This window comes from Amblyraja radiata, chromosome 5 (assembly GCF_010909765.2).
Source record: "Amblyraja radiata isolate CabotCenter1 chromosome 5, sAmbRad1.1.pri, whole genome shotgun sequence".
NCBI classification, from domain to species: domain Eukaryota; kingdom Metazoa; phylum Chordata; class Chondrichthyes; order Rajiformes; family Rajidae; genus Amblyraja; species Amblyraja radiata.
The window spans coordinates 74,426,025-74,446,866 of record NC_045960.1 but is presented as its reverse complement, the minus strand read 5'-3'; the positions used below and the strand labels follow the sequence as shown (position 1 = coordinate 74,446,866).

The following is a 20,842-nucleotide window of genomic DNA, read 5'->3' as shown; positions in this document are numbered from 1 at the left end:
TGTGAAAATGCAGTCAGATGAAACTAAATACATTAATTTGTACTTTTATTTGTTTCAAAAGAAGAAAAAAACATGCAATCCATAGTAGTGACACCACCTCATCATCTGATGAAGAACGTTTTGAAAGAAGAAAGTCCAAAAGCATGGCTAGGGCTAGAAACAGGTAAAATAAAGTAATGAAGATTGTATTTTTTTTTTTAAAACAGTAGGTATTTTTGTGTAAATTAAGTGATATAAAATGACAACTCAGTTAAATTGAAGTTGTATTGGATTATAACTCATCAGGTTTTATGCACACTGATTCCCCCACTGTGTTTTAAGTTTTTTTAAACACAATTTTTAATGGACAAGTTGTAATCCAAATCAGTTGTGCATTTTTTTCTAATAATGTAAAAGCTTGGTCAGTGAATATAAGTTTTCAGAAATGTTAGGTGATGTGGCATGTGAAATTACCAGAATTGAAAAATTTGAATTGCTACTTTAGTTGCTTTAGTTTGTGTGGCCGAACAATTCTTTGCTCACTGCCCAACTATAATTTTAATTGTAGTCAGGGGTGATGTAGTGGCACAGCAGTTAGTATTGCTATTTTGTAGCTCCAGGGACCCAGATTCAATTCTGACTTGAGATACTACCAGTACACAGTTTGCACCTGCCTTCCATGGCTGTGTGGCTTTCCTTTGAGTGCTCCAGTTTCTTGACATGCCTCAAAAACATTTTGGCAGAATTAGGGGTAATTATAGTGGCCAATTAGTGTGGATAGAGTAATGGCAAAAATAATTGAAGGGAGGTTGATGGGAATATGGGAGTGAGAATAAGTTGCAGGAGTACAGGTAAATATGGATGGGTTTGATGAGTCAAATGGGATTATTCCCTTGGAAACCGGAATGGATCCTAAAGGCCAAGAGACCATCTTCTTGAAGTAATGTCCCAATCTGAAATATCACCTATCCATGTCTTCCAGGGATGCTGCCTGACCTACTAAGTTACTCCAACACTTTGTGTTTCTTTTTGTAAATCAGCATCTGCAGTTTCTTGCATCTCCTGATCTCTTCCTGTGGAGTTGTTGATAAAATAAAGTGACACAGCAGAGTGACTGCAGGGCTCTCACTTAACTTTTTTTCCCTGTTGCCAGCCGCGCAACCATGGCAGCTTTTTAGGTTGCCAAATGACAGTTTAGGTGGTCATTTAAGTCGGTTTGCATAACGAGTGCGATAATGTGCTTGGACGAAGTGCGTAGTTCCCAGTCGGAATTATGCTCAATGAAGCATTCACATATTATTTCTGCTTCAAATAAAGTCACAAACTAAACATATTCACCAATCAAGATATGATATATCCCACAACGACATGCAGCAAAATTATAAGACAGTATCTCAACTCTTTTTACACATTGCAATGAATGCAATTTCAATTAGTTCTTTCCACTTCCAAACTAAAATGTGGTTGGATTATTCAGCGTATGATCAACCTGTGTCAATAAATCCTGGACCATGGTAACATATATACTTAACAATGCACACTACAGATTGATGCAAGCATGTTTTCTGTGAAGGACCGAAAATTACCATGACATGGCCATAGCATGGATCGTTATTGCTATTGGTACAGAAACACTCTCACTTCCCACATAATTTATCCACAACAAAATATACAGGTTGCAAGGAAATTTCTATAAGCATTTTATGATAATAGCTGTTAAAACCGACTATACCCATCTGACAGGTTAAACATTACACGAACTGACAAGAGATGGCCAAAGGACATAACTGCAGCAAATGTTCTTTTGGTAATATGTTTAAAGGTGTCAAAACGCCACATTACCGGATTATATGTACATGTTGTGAACAGCAATGAAGATACCAAGTTTGTACACACCATATTTAAAAAAAATTATTGATAAATGCTGTTTCCATCATTCCCACTTCAGAATTAACGTTAAAATTTCAACTGAAATATCTCCTGACCAAATTTGTGATGTATATGATCGACTGTAGAAGTAAAACCCGGATAAATCCAACGTATAGTTGTGAATGTTGCTCATTAAATAACTACAGCACTGAAACTCCATATTAAGAGCATTGTTTTGCCGTTAAAATGAATTCTGTAATAACGTGTCAACTGTTGATTTGAGAATTAAGGGACAAAAGTTTAAGGGCAACATGAGGGGGAACTTCTTTACTCATAGTGGTAGCTGTGTGGAATGAGCTTCCAGTGGAAGTGGTGAAGGCAGGTTCATTTTTATCATTTAAAAATAAATTGGATAGGTATATGGACGGGAAAGGAATGGAGGGTTATGGTCTGAGTGCAGGTAGATGGGACTAGGTGAGAGTAAGTGTTCGGCACGGACTAGATGGGCCGAGATGGCCTGTTTCCGTGCTGTAATTGTTATATGGTTATATGTAGCAGTGACAATCGAACACTGCGGTTTTAATGTTTCACGTGTTCACAATTTAATTAATACATCTTTATGGACTAAAACAAATAATAACATTGGGAATTAAAACACATCTGATTGCATTCCGTTATCAAACATAGTCAATGTTCGCTCTGAAGACATTTCCAGCACAATAGGGAGGGGGGTGTGTGAATCAGTGCGGGGTGGATAGATGGCGGGGGGTGGAGTTTAGAAGGCAGTCTGTGCGGAATGGATGGATTGAGGCAGGTGAATTAGTACGTGTTGGTTGGAGTAGGTAAAATTGTGAGGGGAGAGCACGGGGGATTTCAGTGGTGTTGAATGGGGGGGGGGGGGGGTTCAGTACGCTATGGATGGGGGTAGACAAAAGTGCTGGAGAAACTCAGCGGGTGAGGCAGCATCTATGGTGCGAAGGAAATAGGCAACGTTTCAGGTCGAGACCCTTCTTCAGACTGTTCCCCCCCATTCTTCTTGAATGGGAGGATCAGTACAGGATGGATGGGGGGAGGGGGAGATCAGCGTAGGATGAATGGGGGGGTGGGTCAGTACAGTGTGGATCAGAGAGTCTGTGCAGGATGAATGGGATATCACTACAGGATGAATGAGGGGAAGGTGCAGGGTAAATGGAGGGTGGATCAGTACGGGATGAATGCGTGGATTAGTACAGTATGGATGGGGGATCAGTACAGGATGGATGGAGGAGAAGTGCAGGATGGATGGGAAGGGCGATAAGTACAGGATGAATTGGGGGACCAGTGTAGGATGGATGGGGGGGTGGCAGGAGAATCAATGCGAGGTGGATAGGGTGATCAGCGCAGGATGAATAGATGGGGGGAGGGTAGATGGGGAGGGGAGCACAGGGGATGTCAGTGAGGACTGAATAGAGGCGGGAATGGGGATCAGTGTGGGATGGAGAGGAGGGGTCTCAGGATAAGGGGGGGGTGTACAAAGAGAGAGGGAGGGGGGGCGAGGTGGGGAGGAAGGAGGTCAGCGCTCCTCAGACAACATCGCCCCGCTGCCTTGGCCGTCCCTGTCCATCGCCAAACAGGGAGGCGGTTGGGATCTCCTTGCCACCGCCTCCCCTCCTCCACCAGCCAACAGAAAGGTGCGGGGCCGAGATCAGCGTAGGATGAATGGGGGGGGGGGGGGGGGGGGGGGTGTGTATAGGATCTATAGGATCTTTGGTGCAGCTGCTTCAGAAGGGTCGGAGCGAAAGACGGGCCCCGCAGAGCGGCAGCAGCAGCAGCGGCCGCGACAGCGGTTCCATCTCCTCCTCCCTGATACGCGGCCGCTGCTTGTAAATCCTCTAACGGCGCTTTCAAAACAAACCCTCCCGCACGCCGAGGCCTCCCTCACCCTCCCTCCTCCCGGCCTTGGCGTGCGGGAGGGTTTGTTTTTAAAGCGCCGTTAGCGGATTTACAAGCATCGGCAGCTAGCAGGGAGGAAGAGGAGATGGAGCCGCTGTCGCGGCCACTGCTGCTGCTGCTGTTTGGGACCCGTCATTCGCTCCGACCCTTCGTCACCCCGCATCTAATATCTTTGCCCCGCAATACAGCCGTCGCCGACACGAAACATCACGTTCCTTTTCTCCAGAGATGCTGCCTGACCTGCGGAGTTACTCCAGATTTTTGTGTCTATTTTCGGTACAAACCAGTATCTGCGTGCCAAGCCGGGCAAAATTACTCGCCGTTTAGGTTGCCCGGCGGTACTTTGGGCGGTCAGTGGCACCCGGGCAACCGCTAATTTCGAGCCCTGGACTGGTGTATTTAATGTAAATATGTATTGATTCTACAGGAATTCCTCCTCCTGAGCTGTATCGAACTATGCTATATTTGATGGGTGTTCGCATGTAATACACAAAACCAAATATTAAATTCTATTCAACATTTAGATGAGAACTATTGTGAAGTAAAACTGGAAATGTTTAGGTAGAATTTGGAAATTTGCAGCAAATTCGTAACCTATGTTTATTGAACAGGTGTCTTCCAATGAACGTTAGAACTGAAGATTTAACCAGTGAAATCCTTAGGGAACGTGTGAAAGTTGGGGCGAGCCTGGCTGATGTAGATCCAATGCACTTAGATGCATCAGTAAGTTTCTGTTTGTTTTTTTTTTAAACTGCACAGAACAGTGCAATAGTTTTTTTTTGTGGCATAACTGGATAATGTATGACCATTTCAAAGACCAAAATGGTTGATCAACATAAGAAAGTACAAGGCCATGACAGATTGCTGCCGCGTTCCAATCACTGTCTTCAATTATGCATTTATTCACATTTTTTGCATTTGGAATCCCTGTACAATTTAGTTGGATAGACATGCCACATTTTTACACTATCTCCTCCCATGCAATCAACATTTAAGCTCAAGTCTGTCCCTAGATTTTGGAATTTATAACCGCTTCTGAACCATTTTTAACATTCAATTTATTTATTCATCTAGACTACTTATCAGAAAAGGATTTTTGAAACAACTGTTAAGTTATAAATCTTCACTTTCACTGCTCTTTATCACACAGCCATTGTACTTTCCATGTTGGAGATTTGAGTGGAATTGTTTTCAGCAATCAGAACGTTATGTGGTGCATTTGTTTTAGCAATTGCCTTGTTTGTTTTTAATCCAACAAAATTAATATAATATTTTTATTGCAATAATAGTGCAATGTAAATGCACTTTTTTTTTGTTATTCCTCTAACTGTACATATGTGAATCGGTTATTTTTCCTGTGTGTTTGTCTACTGTCATTTCTCGCATTCTCTGAACTATCCACCTCTACCTTCAGGTTTCTCTTCTATGTTGTGACTGTTGGCCTCGAACTGAGTGGTGTCTTTTTCTTCATACTATTCCTTTCCTTGGACTCGTTGTCTGGGTTTTTGTTACTTTAAATGCCATTTGAGACTTACTTTCTCAATCCTTACAATGTTTAAACCTTGATGTCATTAGTTTTGTTTCTGTCCACACCCACAGATTCTTTACTATGTAAACAGAATCCTTGTCATGATTACTAATAGATTATTGATGCATTCATGACACTTTTTCAAGCAAACAACCACTTGTGGACTGTTGCATTGAGAGATGGTTCAGCCACTTTTGCACCTGAGTTGTATAATAGTTGATCAAACTTTTTACATAACTAATTTGATTTTAATTTTTATTATATAATGTGTTGATTTCAATTAACAATGCACTCTATCTATGAAGTCAATTTGGTGGTTTGCATCTGTAAAATAATTTAATACATATCAGGTAGCCAATATTTATTATTGGGTAGCTGCTAATTTTATTTCTGTTATTGTTATTGAGCCTGAACTCAAACATATTTTGCAATTTATCTTTTAGTGAAGTGGTGTATATCAGCCTTGTGAGGATCCATCATTGCTCATTTAATTTTTATGAACTGTCTTATTAGGTGCGGTTCGACAGTGTTGGAGGGTTAAGCCAGCATATTCAAGCGCTTAAGGAAATGGTTGTTTTTCCTTTACTTTATCCTGAAGTATTTGAACGATTCAAGATTCAACCGCCAAGGTAGTACTTTATAGAAACATAGAAAATAGGTGCAGGAGTAGGCCATTCGGCCCTTCGAGTCTGCATCGCCATTTGATATGATCATGGCTGATCATCCAACTCAGTATCCCATCCCTGCCTTCTCTCCATACCCCCTGATCCCTTTAGCCACAAGGGCCACATCTAACTCCCTCTTAAATATAGCCAATGAACTGGCCTCAACTACCTTCTGTGGCAGAGAATTCCACAGATTCACCACTCTCTGTGTAAAAAATGATTTCCTCATCTCGGTCCTAAAAGTCTTCCTTCTTATCCTTAAACTGTGATCCCTAGTTCTGGACTTCCCCAACATCGGGAATAATCTTTCTGCATCTAGCCTGTCCAACCCCTTAAGAATTTTGTAAGTTTCTATAAGATCCCCCCTCAGTCTTCTGAATTCCAACGTTATATGTTAGAAATGAATAAATCTTCGTTGTCACCTCTTCCACAGCCAATGATGGGCCACTACGGGCTCCATCCGTCCTTGGTCATCCGTTGCCGTCCCAGATTTATACTGACTTTTTGCTAACCATTTTAGCACCCATTCCCCTTCTCACTTCTGGCCTTGGCCTCCATTTCCAGAGTAAGGCCACATGCAAACTGCAGGAACAGTGCCTCATACATGCAAACTGCAGGAACAGTGCCTCATATTCCGTTTGGGTAGCTTACGGCCCAACAGTATGAACATTGAATTCTCCAATTTCAAGTAATACTACACCCTGCCCCCACCCTGTTGGCACACATTTATCCCACATCCCCCCCTCACCAGTCACCCTTCTCCTTTCCCCTCCTTCCTATGCTCCTCCCATCCACAAGTTCCCCAGTTCTATTTTATACACCCCCACTCTACCCCTCCATTATTCCCCACCCTGTCCCCTTCCACCCATCTGCCTCACTTTAGCTTTACATTTCATTTATCCTCTTTCTGTTTCCATGCTTTATCTCTAAACTAAACTAAACTTGCCAGGCTTTGGCCCATCCCAGTTGTGTTCTGTACACATCTGTAACTAGCCAGACATTGTCCTGCTCTCTACCAGTTTACTCCCCCCAATCAGTCTGAAGTGGGCCCCAAATCCAAGATGTTCTCTGTACATTCCCTTCACAAATGCTGCCTGTCCTGCTGAGATCCTCCAGCACTTATGTTTAAGAAAGAACTGCAGATGCTGGAAAAATCGAAGGTAGACAAAATTGCTGGAGAAACTCAGTGGGTGAGGCAGCATCTATGGAGTGAAGGAATAGGCGATGTTTCGGGTCGAGACTCTTCTGATGCAATAAATGAGGTTGGAGGAGGTGCAGGTGAACCTCTGCCTCACTTCTTTTATCCGCAACCCCTCTCTTCCCCCCCCCCCCCCCCCACACACACACACACACACACACACACACACACATTAATCTGAAGAAGGGTCTCGACCCGAAACTTCACCTATTCCTTCGCTCCATAGATGCTGCCTCACCCGCTGAGTTTCTCCGCCACTTATTGTTTTTCTCAAGATCCCAGCAACTGCAGCTTCTTGTATCTCAATAGGAAATGTTCACATTTGGGAATTTAAAGGTTATGCACATTAAATTAAGTTAAAGCATTATATTAAATCCATTTATAAATTCAGTTTTTGTTCAATGATGTAGGGGGTGTTTATTCTATGGACCTCCTGGAACTGGAAAAACCTTGGTGGCTAGAGCCCTGGCGAATGAATGTGGTGTGGGAGACAAGAAGGTTTCTTTTTTCATGCGGAAAGGTGCAGATTGTCTGAGCAAGTGGGTAGGAGAGTCTGAACGCCAACTCAGGCTGCTGTTTGATCAGGTAAATAAAAATTATGGCAACACATTTCCAATTGATACTGCATGCAAAATTCTCTGTTTTAAATATAATTTGTAGGTATATTTCAAAGTATGTTCTTTTGCAGGCTTACTTAATGCGACCATCCATTATTTTTTTTGATGAAATTGATGGCCTGGCGCCAGTTCGTTCTAGCAGACAAGATCAAATTCACAGGTAAGGAATTATGAATTCTGCTGCACCAACTTTGTATTCAGCCTTTAAACATTCTGGGGAGTGGGAGGACGGCAATAATTTGTTGGGCTTGCTTTATGTATGATCATGTTGAAATTTGTTACTGAATACATTTATAACATAGAAACATAGAAAATAAGTGCAGGAGTAGGCTAATCGGCCTTTCGAGCCACCATTCAATATGAACATGGCTGATCATCCAAAATCAGTACCCCGTTGCTACTTTCACCCCATATCCCTTGATTCCATTAGTCTTTAGAGCTATATCTAACGCTTGAAAACATCCAATGAATTGACCTCCACTGCCTTCTGTGGCAGAGAATTCCACAGATTATAATTGGTGATACTATTACCCCTTATTCTTAAACTATGACCCTGGTTCTGGACTCCCCCCAACATCGGGAACATTTTTCCTGCATCTAGCCTGTCCATTCCCTTAAGAATTTTATATGTTTCTATAAAATCTCCTCACATCCTTCTAAATTCCAGTGAATATAAGCCCAGTTGATCCATTCTTTCATCATATGTCAGTCCCGCCATCCCTCAATAGTCAGAATGTCCTTCCTCAAATTAGGAGACAAAAACTGCACATCATATATGTTGCTACTTCCAAACAATTTTTCCTCTACAGCGATAGAAAGATCAGGGAACCAATTTGTGAGGTCCATGTTGTTATTTTTTTCGGAGTGCCTTTTAATATTGAATTATTAGCTATTTTGTATTGAGCCAGCATTGAATAATGCAATGCTTTAAAATAATGAAATTCTCGTTTAACATGTACTGTTAAAATTTCATGTGCACATGAAAATTGAGAACATGAATTTAATGTTAATATTAACACAATTTCACTTCTGTTTTTGCTATTTTATGACTATTTTATAGAGAAGTGAGAAGTGTATGGGTGTGTTCATAAATCTATCATCTTTGCCAGTTAAAAATGTCAATTAAGTTAACTTCCTGTTTGAATACATTATTGCCTATGTGTAATAGTATCACCAATAGTATCACTGGATCTTCTGCATTGCTTGGTTTTAACTACATAAACATACCAAGAAAATGACAATTATACAATACATAGAGGTTAATTTGTGAACATTTCCAGCATGCTTTTCTTTCCACTTATTTTTCATACAAACGAAGAAATGTACATTTATTTTCCTCTTATTATTTAATCACTACAAAGCTTGAATTCAAATTTAAAAAAGATCTTTTGTGACACTTTGCTTCAGATTTTGGCAGTCCAAATCTACTATATTCACTGCATTAGCTTTGGCTAAGTGCTTGATCATTTAAACATTTCATTTGGTTGAATCGGATTTTTCTCTATAAATTTATTTTGGCAATGCAGCTATTTTCATTTCCCTTTTGTACCAGCCATGGTGAAAAATTATGTTGCTTACTGAAAGACTAATACGGCATATAATTTCCAATCAAAACACATGAGTCAGTACAGTATCATACAGGTTTCAAATTTTGCAATTGACAATCTAGACATGCTAAACTAACTGTCGAGAAGTGTTAACTTTAAATTATGAAATAGTTTTTCCTGTTCAGATTATAAGAGAGGGTGGGCATTGTGGCTGAGCTGTTAGAGTTGCTGCTTTTCACCACCAGTATCCTAATTTCAACCCTGACCTTGGGTGCCGTCAATGTGGATTTTACATATTCTCCCTGTGACCACGTAGGTTTTCTCCAGATCATCCAGTGAAATTTTTCCCTAATGAGTTAATGAGTGATAGAATCTGGGATACATTGATGGGATGTTTGAAGAATAAAATAGGATTGGTTAAAATGGGTGTTTGATGATGAACATGGACGCAGTGAGTCAATAGGCTTATTTTCATTCAGTATGATTTGACGTATGAGTTAGAACTATCATCTTTGCAGAAAGAGAAGTTTCCCATATAAATACTTAATTTACTTTCATCAAGCATCATGGTTGAAGGTTCCTTGTGGATTCATTTCAAAACATGATATGTTAGAAACTCTGGAGTTTCAGATAATGCCAATTGAGCAGTGTTACTTTGCTAATGTAACATTTATCTTTAGAATAAGCTTTTCTTCTTATGATCTCCAAAATTGGCTAACATGATCGCTCTATTCTCCCATTTATGGTTTACATCTAGTTTTTACGTTCAATGTTGTACCTGTACTTTACACATGTCTTCTGGTTTTTATTCTCACCATTTATCAGTGATGGTGGATTACTAATTTCTGTTTATTTGTTTCAGTTCTATCGTGTCAACATTGCTGGCACTGATGGATGGACTGGACAATAGAGGGGAAATTGTTATAATTGGTGCTACAAATAGACTTGATTCCATTGATCCTGCACTCAGGAGACCTGGTCGTTTTGATAGGGAATTTCTTTTTAATCTGCCTGATAAAAAGGTAAATGGGAAAATTCTTCCAAACGTATTTCTCCCGTTTGTAAAGCTTTTCTATCAGTAGTTTTTATGTGGCTCTTTTGTGATATTGGAGGTGGTAAGTTGCAATTTCTGAAGCTTTGTTTAGTCCCAAGCAATTTGAATGAAAGCATGAATTGGTCAAGTCTGTAGCAAATTACTGATAAGCATAACATTGTGACAGAATGTTATAAAGTCTTTTGACAATTCCCAGATTTCACTTTCATTTGACATTGAATGCTAAACTTAACTGCCCAACAGTGTTTTTATATAGAAATTCTTAACTGTTATGATTGTAGGGAAAGTATAATGCTGTCTTTTAATTAAAGGGAATACAGTTTTCTGCATTGGGTCAGGAGCTTCACATACATTTATAATATTGTGCACCACGATTGAAAAGTAGCTTTGGTTGTTCCTTGCCAAATCTCACTTTCATTTAGTTATTTAGTTTCTAATCGCCACAATCACAATTATTAGTATTGGAATGTTGGATTTATTAAAATCCTTTACATGTATAACTTTTTTTTCTCTCTTGTGTATGCATAATCTAGCTTCCTTTATATCGCAACTGTATTCCGGTCACAATGGATAAAGAGGTTTCTTTTGAATACCTTTTACTACATTTTGGTTTCTTCCTAAATGGAAATAATCTCTCCATGTTAACCTACAGTTTTTAGTGCAACTCTGGTCTAATACCCCAAATGTTGGTAATATTCTTGTTGATTTGTTAAAATTTCCAGTGGTTCAATCTGGGCTGGAATTTGGCACAACCAATTTGGTATTGTATGGCAGAATGCATTATATTGTATGCATTTGATTTCAGCTAATCATTCTGTCTTACACTTCTGGCTTTGCACATTACATTGGGGACATGGAGTGTGCACTTTTTATTATATGCAAGTGCATACAAACTCCTGCTCTGCTTTTAGGTTCGCCATCTTTATTATTATTTTTTTAACTATTTTAACTTGTTTTGCTTTAATTAATGTAAGCTCTTTCAACTATTCAGGGATATTTAAAATGCTGATGAATGGTTTTGACCCTAGAGAACTGTCAAAGTCCATGAGGTTAGTACTGGGTGATGGGCCCTGCATCCTTGCTTGAGGCTTGCTCGTCATTCACGGCATGCTCCATTTTGTGAAAAGGCCATTCAGAGGAGGCCTCCAGTAAGGCTCATCCCCTTAGATAAATCCGACCATGCAATTAGTGTGGGGGCCTAATGATTAGATTGAGAACCATACAACCCAATGGTTAAGCTGTGAATTCAAGTGCTTTATTTTTGTCTCTGTATAAAAATTTCTGTTTTCCTTTTCTACCCAACAAGTGATTCGCTTAATTATAAAATGTCATTTACATCATAATAACATAAAGCTGGTTAGAAATATTGATATTTCCTCCTCCATATGGCATATTGGTTATGTTTATATAACTCCAATGATTAATCTCCCAAAAGAATTTCAAAATTGTCAGTAACCAAGATTAATCTGACATTTTGAGAAACTGGGACAAAGGCAGAACTCCAGTCTACAAGATCTGGAGAGAGGCAGTTAGCTTGGTACTCTAGGGGGTGATGGGGATGCAGGAGCTTTGAATATTAATGATTAAATTAATGTGTATGACATAAAATCTTGAAGGTGTGTTATTGTTAGACTATTGATCAGCCTAACAAAAAGTCAGATTGATAACTACAATTTTTGGAAAGTGAATATTATTTTAAATAGTCCACTTATATTGTATATTTCTGTTTGAGGTGTTGTTACCCTACATTTAATTGTTTTTTATAGGCACGAAAGCACATATTTCAGATACATACCAGAGACTGGAATCCAAAACCTTTGCAAAGTTTTCTTGAAGAATTAGCTGAAAAGTGTGTAGGTGAGTAATACCATAACATTTGATGTTCATCGTTGAATGGTATATTTAATGTACAATAGAAAATATTTACTTGATAAAGTACACTGTTACCTTAACTGAATTAAAAATATATGTAGGTATGCGATTGATCCTGTTTCAATGGAAAAACCTTTGGTTTACATTGAACATGTAAATGCTTGCTCTTCAACGAGTTTTACTTCAAAATTATTGATCCTTTTAGATGCGTTAAAGTAAGTTAACATTTTATTTGATGTTTGGTTTACCTCCACTTTCTAAATTGGGCTTTATGTAAATAAGGATGTCTATTTTCTAATTCAGCACTTTCAACAGGAGCACAGGATAAAATGTTTTGGCAGCACAGGAAACCTTCGCAATAACAGACCATGTGGGGGTGGGGCTGGTGTCTGTTATTGCCAATTGTCCACTATAAATGAGTTTTGGGGGGTGCGAGTTCGCGGGAGGGATGAAATGTGGCATTGGTGGTGTTAAACAAGCGGGAATTCACAGGCCGGGGAGCAACAGAGCCCCCAGCCGCACATGTGGTGCTCCAGGTATGGGCCAAGTACTCACAGTGCCTTCATGCTGCTCGCTCTCTCCGCTCCCGCAACTGGAAGCAGGCCACATGATCCCAGATCATTGGGTAGTCTGGTGGAAGTGAGGGGCAGTGTAATCGGAGCCCTGGTCCGTTATAACCAAAATCGGCTATATACAAGTCTGTTATTGTGATGGTTTACTGTATCTATTATTATATAGAAACATAGAAAATAGGTGCAGGAGTAGGCCATTCGGCCCTTCGAGCCTGCACCGCCATTCAATATGATCATGGCTGATCATCCAACTCAGTATTCTGTACCTGCCTTCTCTCCATACCCCCTGATCCCTTTTGCCACAAGGGCCACATCTAACTCCCTCTTAAATATAGCCAATTAACTGGCCTCAACTACCTTCTGTGGCAGAGAGTTCCAGAGACTCACCACTCTCTGTGTGAAAAATGTTTTTCTCATCTCGGTCCTAAAGGATTTCCCCTTTATCCTTAAACTGTGACCCCTTGTCCTGGACTTCCCCAACACCGGGAACAATCTTCCTGCATCTAGCCTGTCCAATCGATTATTGACAGTTGTTTATGGACATTTTTAGTTGTGAGCTTTATGGTTGTACACAATTAATGAAACCCAAATTGTGTTCTAAAGTTGTGTGGTGTCCTCTCAGATCGTTGCAATTTCTATGCTGTAGGTACTCCATTCAGAAAATTTCAGGATGAAGATCATTAATAATGAAGGAAAGGGCCAGTTGCAAACACCATTATTCCATTTATAATGTAGGAAAAAGAGACCTAGTGCTGGAGTAACTCAGCAGGTCAAGCAGTATCTTCGGAGAATATGGATAGGTGTTTTGGGATATCTTTGATGGCAGCCTTAGAACATTGCTCTGCTCACCTGCAGTTAAACTGTTCCTACCTGCTCATCCAGTGGCATGGAAACAAAGCAATCTCATGCCATAATTTGATACTATCTGCAGCAAGCTTTGTAAAATCATGTTACGAATGATGTGCTATTTTTGGCGAACAAAGAACTGTATGTTCAAAGATTAAATGGACAAACAAGTCTTTTGGCCAGCGGTAACTGATGAAGCTGAAAGCTATGGCCGGCTATTGTTGTAAATCATTATTAAAGTAAGCAAGTGGCCATCAAGTCATATTTGGTTGACGAAATAATTCCATTGAAAAAGCACAATAGAAGAATTGCAAACTGGGTATATTTTACTTGACTGTAAACCATGTGATCAGCGGGATGCCATAATGTCCCTCAAATCACCAAAGATTTTCAAATTTGGGATTGTAAAGTGAAAGCATTTTATAAAGCTGAAGCCCAATGGCCATCCAACAAGCCTTTCAAAACATAATGAAAAAAAACTTTATTCTGAGGTAAGACAAAATAGAAAGCATGGGAAATGTTTAACAGTATATCTGTATTTGCAATTTGTAGTTGAGTTGATAATTCAAATCTTCAAATTACTTGAACAGTTTTTGGAGATTAACAGGTCAAGAGGGCATTTCCAGATTTTATTAAATTTGCTATACTTCTATTTTTCTTTTACCAAAAGGTCAAACCATTTGTTCCAGTCCTATTCTGAACTCTGTTTGTTTGTTCAAAAGTTATGTATTTATTGGTTTGAAATAATCTGACAGGGTTGAGTCCAGACGGGCTGCAGAGTGCAAGTATCGTGATTTATGAGTTCAAATGTTTGTGAAATGTTATACAGCTCGGAAACAGGCCCTTTGGTCCCAATCGTCCGTCCTGACCAGGTTTTATAACTAAGTTACTCCAATTTACCTGTATTTGGCCCATATCCCTCTGAGTCATTTAGAGCCACTTACCACTTGTTCATTTTGACCAAACATCACCATTGTATCCACCTCTACCCTTAGGAAAAAATGATTGTGATTATTAATTCTTCTATGCCCCTCGTGATTTTTGTTTACCTATATAAGATAACCCTCCGAAACTCCAGAGAAAAATGTTCCGGACTCTCCTTGTAGCTCAAGCCCTTGAGTCCTGGTGAATCTTTTCTGCACCCTTTCCAGCTTCATGACATTCTTCCGAGGTGATCAAAGCTGTACACAAAATTCTAAATGTTGAAGTCATAATGTCTTTTCACATATAATTTGTCTTAGTCAGAAGTATTCTTGTTCAAAATTATTGCATACTATTGGATATTTAGAAAATTATTAGATGAAAGGCTACTAAAGGTACCATATATTTTGAGCATGGATACATTATCCTCTAAATGAAATAGTATTTTGCATTCTATTTGACACATTTTACTTGAGTATTGAAGATTTGTTGTAAAATGGAGGAATTGCTATGATTGTGCTCTTTAATAAATGCATTTAATCATCTCCCCCCAGGGTACTGTGGGGCCGATATTAAAGCACTTTGCACTGAGGCCGCCTTGTTTGCCCTTCGTCGGCGTTATCCTCAGATTTATGCAACCAGTCAGAAGCTGCAGCTGGATGTCTCATCTATTGTTATAAGTGCACAGGACTTCTATCTAGCCATGCAGAATATTGTGCCTGCTTCACAACGAGCTGTAACCTCATCAGGAGAAGCACTATCGCACATTGTTAGGCCTCTGTTGGAAAATATCTTTAATGGAATTGTAATTGCTTTGTACAAAGTTTTTCCTCATGCTGAACCAACACCGAATGACAACAAAGATGGTATGTATTTATATTGAATTCTAGGCTACAATGCCCTCCATAATGTTTGGGACAAAGACTCCACAATTTGAGATTTGTAATAGAAAAAATCATGTGGTTAAAGTGCACATTGTCACATTTTAATAAAGGCCATTTTTATACATTTTGGTTTCACCATGTAGAAATTACAGCAGTGTTTATACATAGTCCCCCCCATTTCAGGGTACCATAATGTTTCGGACATAGCAATGTCATGTAAATTAAAGTAGTCATATTTAGTATTTTGTTGCATATCCTTTGCATGCAATGATTGCTTGAAGTCTGCGATTCATGGACATCACCAGTCGCTGGGTGTCTTCTCTGGTGATGCTCTGCCAGGCCTGTATTGTAGCCATCGTTAGCTTAAGCTTGTTTTGGGGGTTAGTCCCCTTCAGTTTTTTCTTCAGCATATAAAAGACATGCTCAATTGGGGTCAGGTCAGTTGATTGACTTGGCCACTAGAGAATTGACCTTTTTTAGCTTTGAAAAACTCCTTTGTTGCTTTAGCAGTATGTTTGGGATCATTGTCTTGCTGTAGAATGAACTGCCGGACAATGAGTTTTGACACATTTGTTTGAATTTGAGCAGATAGGATGTGTCTATACACTTCAGAATTCATTATGCTACCACCATCAGCAGTTGTATTATCAATGAAGATGAGTGAGCCAGTACCTTCAGGAGCCATACATGCCCAGGCCATAACACCCCCACCACCGTGTTTCACAAATGAGGTGGTATGCTTTGGATCTTGGGCAGTTCCTTCTCTCCTCTATACTTTGCTCTTGCCATCACTCTGATATGTTGATCTTCATCTCATCGGTCCACGACCTTTTTCCAGAGCTGTGGTTGCTCTTTTAAGTACTTCTTGGCAAACTGTAACCTGACCATCTATGTATAAACGCTGCTGTAATTTCTACATGGTGAAACCAAAATGTACAAAAATGGCCTTTATTAAAATCTAACAATGCGCACTTTAACCACATGTGATTACAAATCTCAAATTGTGGAGTACCGAGGCAAATAAATAAACAATGGGACTTTGTCCCAAACATTCTGGATGGCACTGTATATGTCTACTCTTTTAACTACTGTCACATGAAACCTGTGATTGGGTTGTTATTCAGACTGATGTCAGTTATATTGTACATACCTTCATAATGTTGATGATATTTGTATTTTTCTTTGCCATTAGGCTATTTTAATGTCAAGTTTTAATGGGGTGCTTCAAAGCCAAGTTAAAGAATATTCAATATTAATGTACAGGGATGACAATTTGCAAAGTTATAATCTTTTGGACATTAGTATTGGTGTTTTTGTTAAATCAAATTAATTTAACTGTTTTGATCTGTACGCACACACACGCACATTATTTTAAATAAATACATAAGATTATATCAGTGTCAGGGGTCAGTTTATTTCTAATGCACCTATCCTGTTGCAATTTCTGTAGAATGAGAAATAGGTAAAATTACATAATGTAGTGCATGATGGAATGCCTGAGGTGTTGGTGCTTTTCAACCTCATTGGAATTCAAAAAAAGCCATTATCGGGAATAAAAAATGGCACTAATTAGCTGAACAGAAAAACTGAAAATGACTGGAAATATTTTTATCCAAAAAGTAACATTACTGCATTATTTAAAATTGGTAATGTTCCTCTTTTAATATTTAATTTGTAAACTAAATATGTATAATTTTAATGTGTTGTAATGATTCCTATAATTATCAAATAATTGTTTGATTTGTTCTACAGGATACAGATTTGAAATCTGAAGATAGTATAATTACGATTTTCTGTCAGATTGATTGAACAGACATAGAAATAAATGTAGCTTTTAGTATCTTGCTTTAATTGAAGTGAGGATTTTCTTTAAGCAAACACAAATAGCAACCTTAAAGTGACTCAAAAAAACTTCTACACAATGTTATTTGCCATTTTTGGGACATTTAACATTTGTTCTTTTGTTTCAAAACTTGATAAACATTATTTTAAATAGTTTTCAAATATTTTAATTAGGGCTTGGCTTGAAGTGCTCAATTTGCCAACCTGTAATTACTTGCATTATATGATTTCACTAATTCAAACTGGTTACTTTTATAATTTAAAATATCTTTAAATTAATGATGAATAATTTTAGTTCATAATAAAAATGACCTTGCTGATTATATTAACTTATTTTGAATGATGAAAAGAGCTTTTTTTTGAATGTTCAAGATTTTAAGTAGCTGGTTGATTAGGAGTTTGGAAAGTAAATTATATTTTGGCATTCTTGTGGTATTAGTTGGGAAATTTGATATTTTGTAAACTGGTAAATTAGATTAGCATTTGATATATTCAAATATTTTGGATAGTTTTATGCCTACATTGTACTATATCAAATAGTTTTAACAGTTCATGCTCCATTGAATTATACTTAATTTTCTTTGTTAGATGCTATGAACCACATTCTGGAAGATTACATGCACAGTGATGATGAGTTTGAACCATCTATTTTTGACAATTCTTCATTGGGGTCACCAAAGAAACAACCACCAGCTATTAAACATAAGCCCTTTATGCACTTCTCCATGTGAGTATCTCTATACAAACACTGAAAGCAATACATTTGGTTTGCTCACTGGCTATTTAGTTCAATTAATAGTAAATATACACAAATAAAAAATTATGCTGTGAAAGGGCATGTTTCATTTTTGATGACTTCCTTGAAATATTTTGCAGCTAAGGATTCTGTGCATTGCAAGTTCATTTTCTGTTAGTCATTTTTATTTTAGAACACAGTGAGCGACATTCTCAAATATAAACAAACCGAACTCCAAATATTGCACGATTAAATAATACCAATTCGATGAACTGATATGTCATTGGAATAATGACATTGACCTGCAGCCCACTAAATGCCTTGAGGTACTTCAGTGTGTTCAAGACATGCACTATCTATTGACTTAGTGATTGAGAAAGTATACAGCGAATGAAAATAAAACTAGTTTAATTAAATCATCGTCATTTTCCAGAATGATTTGTTTTGAAAACTCCCTCATTACAGATTGATTGGAAACAAATGTGCTTAGAAATCCACTTGCGTTGTAGTTTTTTTCTCAATGTTATGTGATTAAAAAGTGATTGAGCCAGGAGTAACAATTTATTGTTTCATTACATGTATGCCATTCCAGCATTAACCTTTAGAGTGCACTGGAACTTCTCGGCAAGAGAATACTAGTTAGAAATGTCCGTGAATTTTTAGCTTATTAGTTAATAACTTGCGTCATCAGTACTATATTAGATTTGTTTTTAAATGCGGAATGATATGTGGAATGGGAATCTAATAATTCAGAGATTTATTTTTCCCCAGGTTCTATCCTATTTAGGTTGAAAGCTCGATTTTTGAGGGCTGGTTAAATCATGCATCTAGCCTTATCATGCATCTAGACATGCAGAAACATAATGATAATAATTTCTTTAAAAGGCCAATGCTTATTTTAATTGTTCAGAAATTAAAAATAATGAAACACTTTAAAGCACTGTTAAATTTAAATCAACTCAATTAAATCAAAAAGAAAGGACTTTACCACCTACTTAGCCGTTTCCCTGCAGCTGTTTCTATGAAAATGAATGTGTCCACTCAGCGAGCCAATTTTCCATGCAAGTGCTCAGAAATTTGTAGAGCGTGCACATCTGCTGCAGATTGGGCATCAACATGATGGGGCTTCCACACATTTGGGGTAAATAAAAGCTGGTAGTTCTGAGTGGAATTGCTGGTATTTGGATGCAAAATCAGAACCATTCCCTCTACTACATCTTTGATTTCTCCCGCCTCCCCCTCCCCCACATTTTTCACTCTTTTATTTTCCACAACTTTCCTTTGTCTACTCTGTCCTGCCATTGACAGTTTTACTACTAGTTTAGAATTCCCTGAAAACGCTCACATTTTTCTTAGTTTTTTCACTGCTAACACCTACTACTTCGGTTCCATATCAATTTATTTCTTCAATACCCTGGTATATTTCTCTGGATTAAAGGAATAATGTGAATACAAAATTTTATTGCTATATTTTAAAGTTAAGCCCAAAATATCTTCAAACGATTTTACTGTAAGTAATATACCATTAATAAATACATGCCTTGTGTTACTTTTTATCTATATACTTTCAAAACTGTGTGTGCGTGTGTGTGTGCGTTTGTGTATGTGTGTCATTTTGCCTTTGAAACGTATTTCCTCGAAAAACAGATGCAAAAACGCGGAGATTTTTACATATTTTGTTAGGGATTTAACTTATGATTTAAAAAATGAACTCCTCTCTAAATTCGGTAAATTATTTCCCCAGATTTTGAATAACGTTGTTCACAAAACTCACTTTTTAAATTATAATCGCCGCCTGCCAGCTGCTGATGTCACAATGCCCACATGCCCACCAATCAAGGCCCACTGCCTTCTGTCCCCCCCACCCCCCTGCCGCTGTGGATTAATGCAGCTGCTGTCAACGCGCATGCGCAATTTTCCACGTTCGCCCACCCATCCCCCCCCGTTCTTCAAAAGGCGCAGAAAGATCGAGAACGTTCTGCAGAACATAGATTCTACAGCTCAGCTCCGCTATAGGATCTTAGTTCTGCAGATCTCGGAGTCAGCGGCAACTCACGCGTGGAACCTGCTCCTCACCGCCCGTGCAGCTCGTGAAGCCCTGCCCCTCCCATCCCTTGCCCGTTCAATCCAGCTGTGGGTTTCCAGAGAGTCAGAAGCCGCTTCTGTCTCCGCATTTTTCAGCCCACTCCCCCCCCCCCCCCCTTCTCACCTCCTCCCCTCTCCTCCCTCCCTCTGTCCCATCTCCTCTCTACCTGTCACAGAGGACGACAGGGGGGAGAGAGGGGGAGGGGGGGAGAGGGGGAGAGAGAGGAGGAGGGGAGAGAGAGGGGGAGGGGGAGAGAGAGAGAGGGGGAGGAGAGATGGTTGAAGTTTGGATGGAGAGTGTTTATGTCGACTCTGTGGATTTTGTTGTGTTCTCGTTTTTTTTGGGGTTCGCAGATGCGTTTTTGTGTGGCCTTTTCCGTGTAATTCCTTCTCTCCTCTCCTCCCCTCTCTCTCTCTCTCCTCTCTCTCCTCCCTCTCTCCCCCTCTCTCTCCGCCCCTCCTCTCACCCCTCTCGTCTCCCCCCCTTCTCTCTCCCCCTCTCTTCTCCCGCCCATCTCTCTCCCCTCTCTGCTCCCTTCCCCTCCCTCTCGCTCCCCTCCCTCCCCCTCTCCCTCCACCTCTCTCTCCCCCTCCCCTCCCTGCCTCTCTCCCCTCCCCCCTGCGAGCCCCCCCTCCCTCGTCCCGCCCTCCCCCCCCCCCTCCCCCTCTCCTCCTCGCCCCCCGCCCTCCCCCTC

The 20,842-nt window shown here is 39.3% G+C and overlaps 1 protein-coding gene across 4 annotated transcripts in view; it reads left to right on the top strand.

Moving 5' to 3' along the window:
• atad2b (ATPase family AAA domain containing 2B) overlaps positions 1 to 20,842 on the top strand; it is a 139,202-nt gene that overhangs the window by 61,129 nt on the left and 57,231 nt on the right. For 3 of the 4 annotated variants that reach the window (XM_033021540.1, XM_033021543.1, XM_033021542.1), the window contains exons 9-17: positions 62 to 163; positions 4,392 to 4,503; positions 5,822 to 5,937; positions 7,582 to 7,756; positions 7,860 to 7,948; positions 10,198 to 10,357; positions 12,156 to 12,246; positions 15,155 to 15,466; positions 17,915 to 18,053. In XM_033021540.1, coding sequence (XP_032877431.1) covers positions 62 to 163; positions 4,392 to 4,503; positions 5,822 to 5,937; positions 7,582 to 7,756; positions 7,860 to 7,948; positions 10,198 to 10,357; positions 12,156 to 12,246; positions 15,155 to 15,466; positions 17,915 to 18,053 — 1,296 coding nt within the window. The remainder of the gene's footprint in view (positions 1 to 61; positions 164 to 4,391; positions 4,504 to 5,821; positions 5,938 to 7,581; positions 7,757 to 7,859; positions 7,949 to 10,197; positions 10,358 to 12,155; positions 12,247 to 15,154; positions 15,467 to 17,914; positions 18,054 to 20,842) is intronic. The other variant, XM_033021541.1, reaches the window with a different exon arrangement.